Source organism: Platalea leucorodia (assembly GCF_965183815.1).
Source record: "Platalea leucorodia genome assembly, chromosome: 2".
Classification (NCBI taxonomy): Eukaryota; Metazoa; Chordata; class Aves; order Pelecaniformes; family Threskiornithidae; genus Platalea; species Platalea leucorodia.
In genome coordinates, this window is record NC_138824.1 from 124232221 (window position 1) to 124251567 (window position 19347).

General features: G+C 39.9%; 1 protein-coding gene across 2 annotated transcripts in view; it reads right to left on the bottom strand.

Annotated features, from left to right (window-relative positions):
• The window catches only part of NME7 (NME/NM23 family member 7), a 95023-nt gene that overhangs the window by 24844 nt on the left and 50832 nt on the right, over positions 1-19347 (bottom strand). For both annotated transcript variants that reach the window (XM_082305102.1, XM_082305101.1), the window contains exons 8-10: positions 14291-14355; positions 13362-13430; positions 9410-9511 (exon numbers count right to left, since the gene is read on the bottom strand). In XM_082305102.1, the coding sequence (XP_082161228.1) occupies positions 9410-9511; positions 13362-13430; positions 14291-14355 (236 nt within the window). The remainder of the gene's footprint in view (positions 1-9409; positions 9512-13361; positions 13431-14290; positions 14356-19347) is intronic.

Sequence of the window (19347 nt, forward strand, 5' to 3'; positions counted from 1 at the left end):
AGCTACAGTCAACTCCAGGATACTCAAGATCACAACATCATCATGGTTATATGGAAAAGGTAAGTGCTCTACTGCCCTTTTTCTACACATTTATAACTTCCTCTATTGCACATTTTCAACCAGCACCTTTGTGTGCTGAATCTTGCTAACTGCCTTCTATAGTGCTCTAGAAAAAGCCCTTGCAGTCTGTTCTAGCAAGTTCTACCTTGGCTTATTATTTTCTTAACAGTTTTTTACTGGAGATATCGTTCATATTACTTCAGTAACTTGACGTATACGTAACAGCACTACAAAACTACTATGTTCCAACCAGAAGTCAGGAAGAATTCAAGTGAAGGACAAGGCTATCTATAGTCAACAAAAGCCTGAGTCAGGCATGTAAGCAAATGCTTTTAATCTATTCAAACCAAAGATCTGGCAAACACACAAGGTCACTGTGACCAGGATGCTAAGAGACTGGAGAAGGAGAAAAGGTTGGTTAGTGCAGTAACAGTATCATTTTCTTTCCCAGAGTGACCTCAGCACTTCCCCTATCTTCTGGAAACACTGCTCCCTTTTTCCAAGGAAGGACTGAGGTTATAAAGAATTTGGATTTTGCTTGAATGCTTCTTTTCAGGGATTAACTTTTATACATTCAAAAACATCACTGTCCAATGTAAAAGAGTGATTTGCTGTCTGCTGTAACCAAACAGAACACAAGGGAAGCAGAGAAAACAACCACATAGACTGAAATTAACCCAGACCCATCATGTTCTCGAAAAGGCTCTTACCTTGTGCCTTTATGGACTGAATATATTATTGAATCTATTCTCAGAAACCTCAGCAGCTACAGCAGAACTGTAATAGAACAGTCCAAAGGAGAAAGTGGGGGGGGGGGGGAGAAAAAAAACCACCAAAATAAAAAAAAAAAGGAAGCACCAAGAAAGGTAGACCTCCTGTGATCGCAAGAGGAGAGTACAACCTAGGAATTCTGATGACCAGCTCTGTGTCCTACTGATAAAGACTGTATTTTCACAAGGGGGAAGAACACTTTTATTTTTAAAATGTGCTAAAACCCTCCCATAGGCAAGGTAAATTGCATTTTAATTCAGTGTAGCTGGGAGAAACAAGCCCTAGAGACAACTGTGTGGATTACCTTTGATCAGCCTACCGGTGTAAAATCACATTGTGTATTTGTCTATACCAGGCTGGTATCATACGGCCACCTGGTATGTTAGAAGCCTACCTCTTTTTCTACAGTAGTGAGGAACAAAACTTTTCTCCTCAATCCACCTAAGATATGTAAGCAGAGTTACAATAAAGATATGGTATTTTGAAATGTATTAGCTAGCATTATTTAAAAAAAAACCAAACAAGCAAATGCTAAAAGAAACTAGGCAAGCAAGTGTTTTTTACATTTTGTGTGGTCACAAGGTCAAAGGTTTTAAATAAAATATGAGCCATATATATGAGATACTAAATCTGTAACACCAGTCTGTAAAGCATGGCATGTATTCAAAGCTTGGAGAGAACCTACACAGGAAGATGCAATCCAAACAGGATATGGAAGCATTCATTTTGCAAAACAAGACCTGCAGATGGACAGTTACCAAAACCCCGCGCAATCTGAAAAAAACCCCCACCTCCTCAAGGCTGAACAGACAAATTTATGTAACTCACAGCATTTATAAGAATCTTGTGTTCATCATAGATGCTTAAAATACCACTTTTTTAATAACACCCACCTACTACTTTGGGATGCACTCCGTCTGAGTGCAAAGGGAGCCTTTATGATCCCTAAGCCAGTCTTTCAGGCTTCTTCCACACCTACCTATAGATACAATTAGTCTTTCTGATTTCAGATTAGGCTAAATGTCTTCGTATGTCTGCAGAGCTGAATGGTACAAAGTCCTTAACATAGAAACTGAGTTTTCTTAAAAAGCAAATGTTCTAAGTGTGGCTTAAACCCTTACAAAAATGGCTAGCCCTACGATGCTTTGCAGGGAAAGGCCTAAAATCCTAGCTCCAGGATACCCCGGCACGTTATCCATTCTGGGGAGCAGCTAGGAGGTCTCTCTGGCAGCACAGCAAGCCAAGGAAGATCAGTAACCAGTGCTGTTAATGCCTTGTGGCACATCCCTGCTTTCCTTCAGTCTCTGGGCTCACGTTTAGCTTCTCTCCTCTTGCTAAAATAGGGCAAGCTATTCCAGCCTGGAACCAGGCATGAGGAGCCCAGGAAGAAGTTGTTCAAAGCCAGAGACAGCCTGACATAAGGGAAAGATGGGAACACAGGTGGGAACCCTGAGGCTTCTGAAGTTAATGCTACTTTCCAGGAGAGCATACAGGATTTTCAGCAAAATGTTGATAACTTCCTGAAAATGTCCAGAAATTGCAGTTAAGCAGGTGCCTTGTCATCAAAGGATACTAAAATACCACGGCGACAGGCAGCAGAGGAAACTACAAAAAACCCTAGATAGGAAACAAGATGCAAACATACTCCGGTTTCAGTCCTCTCCCAGAGGTCCCCAGCAGCTTCTCTCTAGAGGATGAAAATGGCAGACTCCTCCAGCTTCATGCCTCTGTGGTGGTAGTGGGCTTGATATCAGACAATGCAATGTCTTTTATTATCTACTTAACCAAATGACTGGAATTTGTGACCACCAAGTCCAATTACTTCCCATCTAGGATTTATTTAGGCAGGGAATGTAGCACTGCTGACATATTCAAGTCTGGTAGCTCTGGAGCCTCAGACAACGAGAGGCAGATAGAAATATGAAAAAAACCCTGTTACCTTGCCAACATGCCTCAATCACATTGGATTTAAAGCAGAGTTCGGTCTTGAGGGCTCTGTCAGTATTTAGTCTCCTGATGGAGACTGCCAGTCACCACTAATAACAGCAATTTTCAACACATATGCACCTACCCATCAAGAATCAAAGCGAGCCTACAAACTTCAGTTCTGGGTGACACTGAACAGCCATTGTATGACAGCAACCTTCAGGCAGTAACAAGCCACACTTAAAGCAAGCCACTTGCAAGCAAAACGCTCCTCCACCGCTACTAGTGCTCTCATTTTTGTTCTCATTGCCCCACAAAGACATATTTCAGTGAGGGTGAAGTCCCTCTCCCTATCGAAGGGCTTCTCGTTGCCTGCAAAGGGTGGCGTGGAGAAGACAGTATGCAAGAAACAGAGCTCTAAGCACGTAACCTCGAAATTGTAACCAGATCATGCATACATGCCACTACAAAGCACATACATGCACACGATGAAAGCAAACCGGGCGGCAGGGGGAGGGTTTCAGGGGCTGGCAGACCTCTGCCATACCCATTCAGAAGCAAGAAAAACACATGGGGAGAACTTACTATGAACACTGAATTCATGCCTGTAAAAATTATTTATTGGATTCTTGACTCTCAGCTGCTCCTGGGGCTACACACAGCTTTGATAGCAAGAACAAATATGACATTTATGTATCAGTCTTGTTTCTGGTGCAGCCAGTGCAGACTCTATCAGTTTTAAACCAGGGAAAGCAACTCACTGGTGGTGTCTGGCATCCACACAGACACAGGCTTGTCTCCGACAACAAGCTATACCACTTGCGGAGGTAAATTTCAAACCATACACCAATATATTGACAGTCTGAAGCAGTGGTGGCAACTCGTGGTTACAGTCACGTTACAGCTGTGGGTCACAGCTGTCTTAACACTTCCTTTCTAATATATATCCAGCCTTAATAAGCCCCTTGCCCAGGCACAGAGGGGTGACAGAGAACAAGGCAGGAGAAGTCCTGAACCCACCGAGACTTTGGGCTTTATGAACCAGCAGTGTCAGCTCAGCAAAACAGGGCTGCACTAGAAGGAAGAATCTTCCTCCACAGACGCTTACTCAGTCAAAAATTACCACGTCTCCCAACTAAGAGGCCTTAGCACTGTCTAGAACACATTTTCATTAAACCTGCAGAGCCTGATGTGGAAATTAAAAACTGAAAGGACAGAGTCAGATGACTGACCCTAAATAACACCTAAGCAATTCAATCATGTCTTTCCCATTGCAGGCTTACACAGCAGGGTATCGTAACTGGTATCGATCGATCTGTTTGCTACTCTAGCTGATAACGGTCTGGCGCTGAATGAAAATTTTTGTTATTATTACATGACTCAGGCTATGTGAGCAGATAATCAATTATATGAACTTCTTCTTAATCAAAGAATTAGATTAATAAATCTTATTTCTCTTGAAACACATTATGTACTTCACTGTCAATACTCTGACCAAGGCTCACTAGGCTACGGGGAGAATCCACACTGAAACAGCTATGAAGGTATTACCAGAAAATGAATACTTGGGAGCTCAAAAACAGTCTTGATATCGTTTTATATCTTCCACTGAACTATTTTTTATGTGATATAATATGAAAATGTCGTGCTGCTAATTGTAGTTCTAAGGAATGAACATGAACATTTTCGGCCTCACATGTAGATATTTTTCAGTGCTAGAGATTCACAGGAGGTCTATGCAAACAAAAATCTTACAGCAACAGTGCTCTTTGGCTCATACCGTCACCCCTATTTAACTGATGTGATAACTGAGGCAGAAACGTATTGAACTTTTTGTCCAAGGTCACACAGTGAGGTCAGGAATGGACCTAAAGCAGACTCCAGCTCTTTCAGTTCACTGCTTTGTTTTAAACCATCTAATCTCCCTTTGAGCTCTCTGGCGTTGATGCAAAAGTACAAAAGACTGTTAATACACTGTTACCCTTAAAACTGCAAATCCCCAATGTAAAAAGAATGTAGGTTAGGATCTAAAGCAAGGATATGAAAATCCCTTTTCAGCCGACTGGATGCAGAAATATTGCAGCACGTCCCATCACTTTAATAATATCTCACAGCAGAAGGTACTTGAGTCACTTTTAGCGTACTGCCAATCCTAACAAAAAGCTCTTAAGACTACTAAAAGTTACACAATCAGCAGGAACATGTAGCTGATGTAGACTCCTGGAGTCACATGTTATAACCAACCTTTTCACTTGTGTATGAAGACAGTTCAAAAGAAAGGTAAAAATAAAAAAAATAAAGGCAATATATCTAATTTCTACAGCATTTTACAAGTGTCTTACAAATACTAAATAATCACCTCAACAATTCCATGACAAAATGTTACTCGCAGCTACTTCAACATAGAAGCTGCATGAAGAAGATGTGAATACTGAAGCTGTAGCTTCAGACCTAAGTAATAACAAAAGGCCTCCAAGTGCGCCAAAGGCCAAAAATACACAGCCACCAATCAAATGAAACATCGATGCCAGCAAGCTCAAGCGGAGATGGGATTCCCTGGCCATCATCTCCCTGTTCTGAAGCTCAGGTTTTCCATGATAGCCTTTGCTTCCTGATCCATGTGAAACAATGTCTAATCAATGCAGAACAGTTTGTGGTTTTTTGGTTTTTTTCTTACCACACTTAAACAAAACAGCTTTCTTGATAGTGCACACTCTGCTGCATTCCCTATACCCCTCCAAGCATTTTAATTTCTTTACAATGAAGAAATATAGCTTCCTTTCTGTTCAACTTTGGTTGCAGTTAGCAAATCTTATTTCTAAGTGACAGTGTGTATCAAAAGTTCAAAAGGTTTGTGTTCTCTATTACTGATTTAATTAACTTCTAACTCCTCTTCCTAGCTTTCTAGAGCAGTTACCTCTTTGCCATAGGTGTAATTTTTTTTTTCTCTTGATGTCAGAACTGCACCAGTAGAAACAGAGTGAAATAGCACCCAGCACAAAAAAATCCCACAATTTAACAACCTCCATAACAAGACTTGATAGTACATTTTGAAAAAGTGCTTAAATGATTCAGACACACCATGGAAAATCAGTGGAACTCAAAGTCATGTCAGAAATCCCATTCCTATTTGAAATTTGAATATCCAAATAAAAGTGCTCAGCTGCTCATAGGATCTCAATATCTCAAACTTCCTAGCTTTGGGTGCACAGCAGAGGCTAGAAAAAGCTACAGTCTTGTGTGGAATTCGGGGATCTTTTTAAACAGTCCTTATTAACATTGTAAAGAAACAGTATTTTCAAGATGGGCATCAGAATGGCCTGCTGGCCTTTTATAGGGGTGCTGCAACAATAAGTAAAGCGTAAATACCTGTTTATTATAGTAGATGTGGAGAGAGCTTTCCATTTCTAAGCTCTACCTGTTAGCCACAGAGGCAATGTGCGACAGAGTGAGGCGCAGGGCGACACCAAGAGCAAGTCACACGAGTAGCCTGGGACCTGGCTGTGAGGAACAGCTAAGCTATCGGCTGCAATCAGAAGACAAGAAAAACAAGCATCATGGCTGATCTGAAAGATTACAGAAGGGCCTCAGATGAGACCACCACAGACACAAGAAAAATCCAGCTGCACTCCAGGAGCTTAAGCCTAGTGGAATTAAAGATGCTGACAGTTCATCAAGAGTGCAATGACCCAGCCAGCCACTGACGAGAGAAGTGCCAGTGTACAATGAGAATGCAAGCAGCAGCAAGATCTGCAGAAAAGCATTTCTCCTAGTGCATATACTATCCACCGGAGACAAATATTCTGCTAGCCTGCAACCTCTGACACTGAGCCCTTCCATCAAGTCACAGTAATTTTGAGAGTGAGCATGTCCAGCACAGCTCCTTACAGACAAGTATCTTTATCCCACTGCCTGCTTTCCAGATTTGATAGGCTGTTCGTACACTACTGCAAAGAGGCTCAAAACAGGTTTTTGGTTAGTAGTCTTCCCTACTACCACATGAGAGGTTTTAATGAAGTATTTATAAGCTGGTTTATAATGAAGGGTATTTTTAGTAGAGAGCTTTACTGACCTGCAGTGCTAACAAAATATTACCCTGTTATAGAAAATAGCACAAAGTTCCATTTCATTTTTAGCATTGTACACTTGGTATAAATTGCTAGCTTATTAAAGTATAATCCTCAAAGTGGAACAACTCTAATTCTTTCTTCAGCTCTAAACATCAAGGGACTTGGACAAAACCAGACCTATTTCCAAATGACATCTCGCTTTGATTTGGGAAATTTTGTATCACCTCTTTTTGGATGCCTTTTATTGAAGTGTACCCCAACTGCCTCCCTGCAAAACCAAGAAGAGACTGAAAGGGCTGTTAACATTCATACCCAGTTTAGATATCTGACTTGCCACAGAGTAATTATTACATTTGCTATGTATCTAAGATATAATTAACAGCACACGTGATTGGGAGAGATTCATTATATAAGTCAAATTCCAACACCTTTACTCACTTCCAACAGCACCTTGCTTTGAGAGCAATCACAGGTATTTCAATGGCACTACTTGCCAAATAGGGTACTATTTCACAAGAGCCAAAGTGACCCCATCAGGTACATTTTGTAGTAAACTTGCTCTTCACTCGTGTTTATAAACAAGCTGTACACACATCAGGATCTAGCATATAAATAAACAAACAAACAAGTTACAGAGAGAGCCAGATCTCTCAATGATAATGCACTATTTGCATGACACTTAGATTTACTTTAAGCACTAGAATATCAAGTCCATAGTATCTTCGTGGTCTGTATACAACCTTGCTAGATAATGAAACTGCCGTTATGGTTTCTGCTACCCCTATTTGGGGTAGATATTGTAACCACAAAGTTCAGTTGTGAGCTTCTCTGATGATTCCAGTTGGGAATGACAAAAGACCACTGAGATACCTTAGTTCCTTCTTCCTCAAGGACAAGCTACAAATGCTATCTGAAGAGACAGATACGTTTCAGGCAAAGATCACTCTTCAGAGCAGCTGTAGTTACTGTACATATGCTTTATGTGCCTGAAGAATGAATTAATTTGCAGTTCTTATAGTAAACAGTAGACAGAAATATATAACACAGCTGCCTGTCTTCCAAACATACCATTAGTGTAACTGCTGTGAAGTCAGTGTCCAAAACTCCACAGCCCCCTGCTTCCACTAGAAGCAGGCAGGTACTTATTTTCACTTCACAAGTCACACAGTTAACCATTAAAAGGGAAACGCCAACAGCATAGGTAGGTCACTAGCAAGAGATCTGAGAGACAGGAATTCAGTTCCCTTCTTTGCTGTTTTCTCATGCTACCCAGAGAAGCCATCAGTTTATACATCCCTCAGTTCCTCAGCTCATCAACAGTTCCTTCGGTCACACATGTTGTATGGCTATGACAGAGCTTTTCATGTGATGTAGTAAGGGAAAATAGAGAAATTCCCCTTGTATAGGTACACTTGTCTTTAATAACCTAAAGCAGCTGTGATGTTTGCAAGCATATTTTAATTTCAATGTATCAGGCATTAAACAAGCAGAAACATGAAGAGGATGTAGTAGGCCCAAATAAAACAACTGCATCTTTGAAAGTTTTAAAGACCAGAAACCTTAAACATGGAATTTGAAACAAAACTGAAACCACCATATTGTGTCCATTACTACTGATATATCATCCTGCAGTTAAAACTAAGTCAGATAAACAGGTTATGCTCTGCTTACAAGATGCTCACCCAGCAGAGAAACATTTGAATGTTACCAAACAGAAGGGGGGAAAAAAGGGTTTGGATAATGCCTTTAACTTGTGCTTTCTGTAATGGAAACTCTGGATCTGAAGAAAGATATATCCTGAACAACTTGTTCTCCCCTTCAAATATTAATCTGTGTGAATTTTTTCCATGGAAACTGGTAAACCCACTCAATCTGCAACTAAAACATCAAATCATAACCAAGAAAACCATACAAACCCTAACCTCATTGCCTCTATCTTGATATTTCACCTCATGGCTCCTGTGTGGTATAGCAGCCTTCGTCAATTAACAAAAAACTGTGAACTTTTTGAGACAGCACTTATGCTTGTCTCCATATTGCACACAGTATCATGCATATGCAATTAGTCACCTCAAGAAATGAAAAATAAAAGCCAGAAGCATTAGCATAGCAAACAGGTACGAGAACTTTTACACCCCTTTTTTTTTTGCTTCCTTCTAAAAACCAAAGGAGCCAGTTCTCCTTTTACAGTTTCATCCTAGGAGAATGCCAGACTGCAGTGGACTAACATTTGATTTACACTGGCATGCACAAGCAATAACTATTTGTTCCAGGGCTCTGAAGCCTTGTGTTAGAATATTTATGAATCTTTAACAGAGATTTTTTGCCGGGATAGCTTTCCTTTCACTTAAATATCATCACAGTATTTTATCATCTAGTTTAGGTAAGACCAGAAGAGTTGCTAGAGGATTTGCAAATTGGTCCACTAAGACTAGCATTTGACTTCCATAATAAGGTAATGCTTACATGTTTCCAAGGAATGCAGCAGGTACGTGGCAGCCATACCACACTGCAGTATTTTAATTCACATAGACAGCACATCAACTTTTTGAGCATTTCTTATTACTCAAGCAAGTACTTACAGGGTCAGCAGGGCCACAGAAGTCTCTGAACACTTTTGGAGGCTCGGTTTGTATAATCTCCATTGCTATGCAAGGGCCTGAACACAACTCTGTAACCATCTCCTGGAAGAGAAAAAAGACAAACAAACCTGAGCTTCTTTGGGCATTAGCAAGGGTTGCATTCCTCCCCGGAACTAGACTCAAACTTACAGGACAGGAACAATTAAGAAATATTGGTGCATTTAGGAAAGCAAAGACATGAAACAAAGATGACATTAGTATTCACAACAAAAGAAACGTTCTCCATTTTGCTACTCGGTTTAGAAGGTGGAGATTGAGGTAAATTGGATATTCAGCTTCAACAAGATACTGAATAGCATGCAACAGCATCTGCAATACTTGAAATTCTTTTGCGGGTGCATCCTTATTGATCTGGACCTGGATTTCACAGAATTATCCCATAACTTGTCAAACTAGACTGAATCAAGGGAACACACTTTTCTGGGTATAAGCCTGAAAAAAATCACACTATGTTCAGCCAGTTCCACAGGCAGCAATGTACTTTGCAGTGTTCCCTACAGGGAGCATGGTACACAGCCTATATTTGTTTCCAAATATACAGTCGTTTGATGGCTTTAAGTCATTAAAAATGTCTCTTGGGCTTTTCGTTCTCACTGTCTTTTCCTCACATATTACTACAGAAGCTGAAACACACAAGCCAACAGAACAGAACTGAAAGGGGCCTGTGGCACAACCTGTTAGGGAAAGGGTCCTTGATCTGGCGACATTCTTGTGGTGTACTGTTACCAGAATCTCTGTTACACCAAAATAATCTGTTTCCCTGCAGCCTCCCAGAGAGTAAAGAGAAATCATGCGTTCCGAGTGGGTGATGAAGATGGGTCTTGGTTTTCATAAGCTTAAATTAACTCTGGGCATTAGTGCCAATTTGGAGTTTGTTAATTAGAGGTATAGGTTTCACAAGCAGAAAGGACCTATTTTGATGTTCTAATCTGACTTCCTTTTTTAAAACATGCCCTTATAATTGCATACTTGTCTAGAAATTTGGGCAGACAAGTTTTAAACAAATCAGAACAATTAAAAGAATCAAAACCAATGAGGAAAGGGGAAAGGAGAAAACATTCACAGGAAATAAGGGAGGACAGGGAAGGACAAGCAAGGTACTCCAATCACACCCACCAGCCACGGGCAGGTCAAGGATGAGCCACGGCAAAGAACAAGAGCATACAGAGTGGGCAAAAAAGCAGTAGGAAAGGAAGGATTAAGTCCTTCTCTGCCCTTTATGAATTGTGATGGAAACTAAATCCACAAAGACTCCAAGTCAAGCAGCATTGTTCCAAAGAGTTGGTGTCTTCATAACGGATTCCACACCGAGAGCATGTGCTCAATCTCCCCACTCTGAAGTCAACAGGACAGAATTTTAGCCATGTGCCTCTATCATCAACCTGATCCTCAGGAAACACAGGTAGAAGTATTCCTGAGAGGACATGAGAAGAGTGTAGACTAGTTTCCTGCTCTACAACACGAATAAATATTTTAATTTCAAGAACTGTCTTATCGCCAACGGATCCTCTGTTAAGAACAGGTCCAAGGGCAAGATATTTCATTCTGTTAAGAAACAGTAAATTGCCACAAAGCCACTACTCTGTACAATTTCACTGAATTCTGTCATCTAAATAACTGTTAACAGGAAAGTGGAGAAAAAACAGGCTTTTAACTTTAGTCAAATCAACTGAACTCCTCCCTGCAAACCATGGTTTTTCTTGTTTCTGCCTTTTCTATTGTTTCTGTGTCAGCACTGACATCCCACCAGCAACAGCAAACAGCGCGAGCAAAGCTACTCCTCACTCCTTCATTACAACACAAAGCTGAGGACTGAAGGCCAGCTGCCGTCAACTACAGCACAGAGGCACGTGGTACTACGTGAGACAAGCTTGGTCCACCTTAGACAGCCTCATCAAGCCCAGAGTTGAATTTAAATAGCAGACACCATTTCTCTGGTAGGACTCCCAGTTACAGCTAAATCAAATTTTCTTTAGCAAACAGTTTATTCATCAAATAATATGGCTTGTGGTCAACCAAAACTATTCCTGGAGCTGGATCAAGCTCAAGCATTTTTGATTAACAAAGTGGATTCTGAGCTGACCCAAAATAATATCCCTCCTTTTTTTCCCCATTTTCTGTTCTGGCTACAGTAGGAAATACAAAGCAAAACAGCACAAAAACTAATCAATAGCATGCAAAATCCCATGCAGGAGATACCAACAAAGCTAAAATTTTGGGCAATTGTTCAGCTTTCTCTTTTCAGAGAAAAGTCCTTTATATACAATGTCAAGCCTTTATCTGACTGATAAGCGGTAACCAGAAGAAACAGGAGTACAGTTTTTGAAAAGGATTTCTGGATGCCAAGTATCTTCTGTGCTAGGTTATTTTGGAATGATAAATAAAATTCAGATCAAAACAGACGGTTCTGAGTCACAGATATAAGAGGTCATATTCTTTCTTCACTATCCTATTTCGCAACATACTTCCTCCTATTTGGCCTGCACTGACAATATCTATTGCTGTTCCCATATGTGCTGTCCCTGGATCTCTTTACCACCATGATTAGCTTTCCCACGTTTTCCTGTTTCACAGATATCCTGAGTGCACAGAGATATTAATTTCATTTCAACTGAGTGCATCCAGCACATATGGCTTGCAGGACAGAGCTCTAGATTCTCACTTTTCTTCAAATCCCATCTAAAACGTATCTTATTTATTGACTTACTCTGTTTAAATGCCACTTGCCCTTCTGAGTAACTCCAATTAAATCATATAACTAAAATTTGCAACTTATTAGGGGGTCAGAGATTGTACAAAAGAGCTGCAGAAGATGGTAGAGAATTTCCAATTTGATTCAAAGCAAAGACTTTTGCAGTCCCACGGAATTCTTTGGGCCCTGAAATACTGGTCATATATTACCATATTTGAATTCTGCCACATACCTACAAGTCTGCCTGTCCAATCTTCCTTTGGTCCTTGTCAAAAATGGTGTTATCAGAGGAGACTTTAAGAGTATTCCCCAATCTGGGAGCGAACTAAACAGTACTCCCAACCGATTTAAAGACAAATCTACAGACCCTGTTGAAGTAAGTTAGACTAAACAATCATAAGGGGGCGGGAAGAAAATAAAAATGTCATTATCAGAGTAATATTAGTAACTGTCTGGAGTAATATTAGTAACTGTGTAGAAAACTTTTAATAATTTAACCATCTAAAAATTAAGGATAATTTGCATAGTATACAGCATGGCAGTGAAACTAAATTCGTTACTATTTGTAAAATGAACCAAAATCCTCTGACAGAAGGTGATACAGAAATGCAAGCTCGTCGTCTTGTATTCCCATTGTTCTGTCTGCAGTCAGGAAGTTTTATGTGACAGTACAACAAGGCATAATAATATACAGAGTCTCAGATGTCCACTAGAATTACAGCATATCTTAAACTTCTTATATTTTCTGAAGATCCACAAAAGTCAGATCAATAAACTTAAGAATAGCTCAAAATATCATTAGGAAAGCATTCAAATACAGCAGCCCCATTGTAAACAAAATAAAAAAATACATTTTCTGGTCCAAGCCACTACAGCAATATCAAATCAAACAAAGATACAGATGTGACACATTCTCATAGCTCTACTGCAATAAAATAAAATTTGAGGGGAGGTGGAGGGTGTTCAAGTTGTTGTATTTTACAAATTCCTTGGCTGAACAATTTTCACAAAAGAGTCTCCTTTCTTACAACATAGCACAATTTTCAAGATGAGTTAGTTCATCTGAGAACAAGGTAGAACTGGTCAATACCAGGTTCCTAAAAGAAATCCTATCACAATCCCAAAAAAGGAAAGATGTGACCGCTTCCTTGTTTAATCATATTTTATTTTTAAACAAATTCTTCTCAAACTTATACTTACCACATATTCAGCGACGACACCTTTGTAAATCTCATAAAATTCTTCCACATTTGCACGCTCCATGTTGAACTAAGAAAACAAAAATGTTAGCCAGTCTGCCTTAAACATCAACAAAAAAATAGACAGACACCCTTTCTTAACCAGCAAACATTCAGAATACTCTTTTAAGCTTTACTAGGTAAAAGGAATGGCTTTACAGCTGCAACATGATGTTTGTCAACAACTTAGACAATGACGCCACAGGCAACATAGCACACAGCATCTTCTTCCACCTTAAATATAAGTAGACAACGTAGTGTTGGTTGATGCCGCTAAGATATGCAAGAGGATCTGTTTGGTGCATAGTAAAGAAAAGGGGCTATTCTTCATTTGTGGTGGGGGGTTGAGTCATTGGGGGATTTCAGATCTCCAGACTCTCACAAAAATCAAAGGGCAGGACTTACAGGACTACTCTTGGGAACAATCTCTGTGCCAACTTCCTTTAACTGCTGAGGGTGATCAGGGTGTCAAAATCCTTTAAGTATCTTTAAAAACCTTCCCCTAAATTCATACTAAGTATCTATTTAAAAAAAAAAATTGAAGAAGGATATTAACAACCATTTCTCTAATCTTAGCTAGTACTTTTTGTAAAGATATCTCAAATTGCTCCAGAAGAGACAGATATTATTCCCCTTCTAACTATAGGGAAACTGAGATACAGGAGGTAAAGTGTCTTGGCTCAAGGTCACCAAGCAACAAGAAACAGATCAGCTGATCAATCAAATAATAAAACACAAATGTCACAAGGACAGTGCTGAACCCAAAATATTGCTACACAGTCTGCACAAGGGTTTTGTATTGCAGGAAAACACCTGTGCATGGCTGTGAAGCATACACAGGACTTCTCCAACTTCTGTTTATCAGAAAAACATCCACAAAAGGAAACCTACCATCTGCAAAGCTGAGATCTGAAATCCTTCATTGATGATGGCTTTTATAATCTTTCCAGCTAGCCCTGAAGAAACACACAAAAGACAGTATTCAATTTTAAAAAGCAGAATTTACAACTGGAAGGTATTTATGCCAATACACCACTTATTTTCAAACCAAAAAAGCAGTGTTTGCGTAATGCTGTGAGAGGAAGCAGAGAGCAGAGCTGAGTTCACATACTCTGTGTTCTATCTGAAACGATATGTTGATGATTTCAAACAACTAAATTCCATGCAGCTGTTGAAAAGAACTTCTACCAAAAAAAGGCAATTAGTGAAGCCTTTGCTTTTCTCAGATCAACTGCAAACCAATCAGTTGCTTCAAGATCAAGATTTATATTTTTAATTAAGTTCAGGTCACAGGCTGCCTATCTTGCTGGTTTTACACAGCGTTCACCAGAGTGGGGGTCCTAATTTAAGCTAGAAACAATGCAGGATGATAATAAATATTCCAAATAAACCAGCACAAAAGTTCATGTCTTTTATGGGAAAAACACAATAGTGCAAAATAACCTACTGCTTCTAAGGTTATAACTCACAAATATGTTATGGCTGACCATATTGCTTGCTTTATTCTCTCCAGAATGCATCCTCAAAGACTGAATGACATTGTAAAACAAAACACTAAACTTCGGAGAACAAGAACCACTGATTTTCCACTGAATGTGTCTTTTAGATTTGCCTATGCTTACAAGATCAGGCCATTTGAAAGATTATGTCAGCCAAGCACAGTACTCTCTGTGAGTGAATTTCATAGAATCACCGTTTTTACAGAATATAAATGCCTATCCTCTAGTACAATTTGTGAGAAACTATGCATTTCTGGACATTTATTCAGAGCAGAATTAATCATAGAAGAATACCCTGTAATGAATGACAACAGCAGGATTCGACTCTTGGTCATTAAATCCTTTTATTAACTAGTCTTTAAATTGCAGGATTTTTTAGCACTCCATGAATTTAGTAGATGAGAATAAAACACATCTGGTATCTAGGTTCTAGCATGCTCAAGACCTAAATTGTACAGTCTGCTAATACCTGTGGCATAGGATTGGTGAGCTTCCTACCACATTAAAAAGTCAGTGGAAGCTCTGAGTAAATGAGACAGATGGTTGGAGGTCTTTCAAAAATTGTATTTACAAATTAATATGAAAAAAAGCTGTCCCTGAAGTATCCCCCACTGTATTTTCACATTAAGGTTTAGGTAGAAAAACCTTCCGCATCTAAAACAGTGCGTATTTCTTCAAAAAAAATCTTCAAACTACTAAAGGGAAAACCTGAGATTTTGGTACGCGCTCAGTCCACGCAGCTCCTGGAGCTTGCAAAATGCGGAAGCAAGCAGAGGCAGGTGTGCAGCTCCTGCCATCCCACTATACTGTTACACCATGGCTCACTAGCACTGCTAAAAGTTCCTTTGTAACACTCCTGTGAAACCAGGAAAATAGATTTCCCCTTTTTCCAAGGTTTAAAAAAAAAAAAAAAAAAAAGTAATTGCAGCAGCAAAATGAAGGGACTTGGACAGGTTTGCCCAGGAAATGCAAGACCACGTCCGAGAGAGAAACCAGACCTCTAATTTCTTTTTGTCCATGCTGCTGGAAAGGCTGAGCAGCTCAGAGGCTTCCCCACACAGGTTCCAGGGAGGCAGCCAGCCTACAGGCATGACTTCAGAGACGAATGGCCAGTTTTATAAAGTCACTTAAGTGACTGGCTGGGGATCATTCAGGAAATAACTAAATGAATAAATAATCTGTGACAGCGCATAAACATTTCTTCATTCTCAATTTTCAGAGCCAATACTCCAGCCAACTGCTTCACAAGAAACCAATAAAGAGGGAAGAAAGGGCAGTGGCAGACAAATGGCAACCGCCACTGGCAGGGACAAGGCTCTCTCGGTATGAGAAAGCTGCTCTGCGTGACAGATCTCCATTTTACACTTCATCAGTCAAGAATGGGCCGCTCGCATAGGCCTTCACAGCTGGCAAGAATCTAATTAAAATACTCATCAGGTATCAGGTTCTGGGGTACGATGGAGATCTGCTTTTTACAGAACTTTTGTCCTTGGCAGTTTTATGAGCTGCAAGCAAAATCCATGTTTTAGAGAAACAAAGGGGGACTCAAACATTCAGCTTTCTGGGCTGTTTCTCTACTGAAGTCATTAAGATTTTTCTTCTCTGTAGAGAGGAGACATGCTCCTTTAATGATAGAAATCAAAGTAGGAATGTATTTCACATAAAGGTCTTTAATACAACGTTCATTTAATAATTAACTGTGATAAACCTATCAAGATTTTCCTCTACATTGTATTGCTGAGTTCACTCTCACTCATCAGAGCAACAGAGCACCTTGTTGCTCCAAACAGATTGCCCACGACTGCAACACCCAGAAGGCTTAACCAAAGGAATTACTGTCACCATTGTACACAGATAGATGCCTTGCCAAAAAAATTCAAATTGCCTTGAGGAAGAGGCATGAGATTTCATTTATGTTTGCAAAGCAGGATGTTAGCTCCACTTCCCAGACGTGGGAATTGAGGCACAGGAGGATAAGCGAGTTGCCAGTTGCAGCACAGATCTACAAATCCAGTGACTTGGCCTCCCGTGTCCCAGTTTAGGCAACACAGGTATCACTTCTCCTAGGGACGCTTCCCTTTCAGATTCAACCTGAACCGAAATAGAAACAAAAAGCCATAGAGGCAATCCCCAAGCAACAGAAGAGTGGAAGCTCGAGGCTCGGCTTGGGATGTGTTTCAGGCTTTCAGCCACTTGCATGACTGAATTGGGACATGTCTTCTCCTTTGTGAGCAGATAAGGCTGAGGATAAGAACAACAACTAATTAGATAGAGTGACATTTCAGCAGCTTTCAACAATTTGTTTTCAACTTTAAAATCCAGATCTGTAGTGAAAAAACAACTTTTTAAGGACCCTTCGAGCAGGGGCAGTGCATGTTTAAAATGTGATTACAGTAAGAACCCAAATCAAAGCTGCAGGTTAGGCACCAGTTATGATGAATTTTCAGTCACAAAGCACAAAAGAATCACAAGAATTACTAAATACAACTGGGAGAATTTAGTACTAATCCTAACAAATACGAGAGTGAGAGAGAGAGTGAGTCTGCACATGCTTTATGTCTCCTAGGCAGCATTATGTTACTACGCATCTAATCAGGACATATAATCTTCCAACATATTTTAATCAGATAAAATGATAAGGCACCAAGACTTCATCAGTTACATTGATCTTCTACAATTTGTTGCTTTACAACACACAATATTTGAAAATTGTACTTCATTAAGAAGCAGAAAGCAGCAGGGAAGACATCAGACTGAAAAATATTACAACTGTTTGCAGAATTATGGATTAGAATAAAATAAAACAGTTCATGAAAGTCACTTTTAACCTAACAGCACTTCAATTAATGGGATGTAACAGCTGTGTTACCGGGACCTGCCAGTCTCAGTGCAGTATGAACCACCAGCCCTAGGACTAGGGATGTTACATTCTCTTCCCTTTGTTCTTGGCCTGTTTCCCAATTTAACCATTCCACCCTTAAAAGCTTATTAGGCAAGGCAGCAGACTGCCTTCAAAGCAAGTCAAGAACTAGCTTCCTCATCTCAACCTCTATATGTCATTTTTTAAAATTCTTTTCCAATAATTAAAAATAATTCCTCTGGAACAACAACCGTTTTCTGACAGGAATACACAAACTGCTGTGACTGATCAGATCAACGACGCACCTAATCCAATAACATACTTCTAGAAGTAACCGGTACCAGATGCTTAAAGTAGCACTAACTATAAGTAGCAATTTCATTTCATGTCTGTTTTTGACATTTTAAAATGCAATTTTGCTTCATAGTATAATGAAATTATCTAATTCCTTATTGCCAAGTGCTAAGGTCCTGTCCCAAAACTCCAGAGAATCACGATCAGGCTTGACTCTGAGCAAAGTCCTTATTGAATTCCAAAAGAGGAAGAAGTGGGACTCAGAGCTGGGCTCTCCTGCAATGTATTTCAGTTGAAGTTCTCACTACTCTCTGTTTCACGGTGTTGCAAAACACTGTGCAGTAGGAAGCTGACACATGTCCTTCTCAAAAAGTGCCCTTCTTCCCATCAGTTGATCAACCTATCCTCTGAAGAGCAAGGTTTATCTATCTTTTCTCTTAGAGAAGAGAGTTTTTTCTGCTTAGAAATAACGCAACTCTAGGCATTCTTACTATGCAACATAAATACACCGTTTCTAGACTCCCCAAAAGTTTGGCCATAGTGATAATCTGCAGCTATTGATCTCCCAGCCTCGCTGTGCACTGTAGGAAAAAAGGATATCCAGTCATTCGGGGCGGGGGGAAGGACAGAACACAGAGAGGAACACATGAAGAAATTACGAGAGAATATTGTTCATAGTGATAGACTCCAAGGCTTTCCATCATTCCTCATTTCTCTCTAGGCATTGTATTAAAGAAGAACCTTAAGAAGTTTGAAGGGCAGCTTTACAGATATTTTTGGAGAACTCTATCAACACTGCAGCACTGGTGAAAATCTTTACAAACAATATTAATTTGAAAATACTAAAAGGGCAAACACAAAAAGCATCACCACTGCTTTAGTGGAGAACAGAAGTTGGCATTTTGCTAGCACAAGAAAAATTACGCATACAGCCAGTAAATCTTAGGGGACCTTGAAACCAAAATGGCTGAGGGTTTGATGCGACTGAGAACAGGAACCAATAGAAGGATTCAAAGGGGATGGAAGGTTCAAAGGCTTAATCCCAGCTGCAACTTTCTGAACCGCTATGAACAAGGCAGGACCACACTTGTGAATGCCAGACAGGGCATTAAGACACAAAACGATGAAAACCTGTAGCAAAAAAAACCTGTTCTGGGGGTTCTTGCATGGGAACAGATGGGAAGAGTCCCACTTAAAATTCAGATACAAAACCCCATATAGAAATTCAAGTCAAAGATCACAGCCAGGCTATAGAAAGTATCCAGCAATTTGGCTGTGCAGTGTGTGCCATTTGA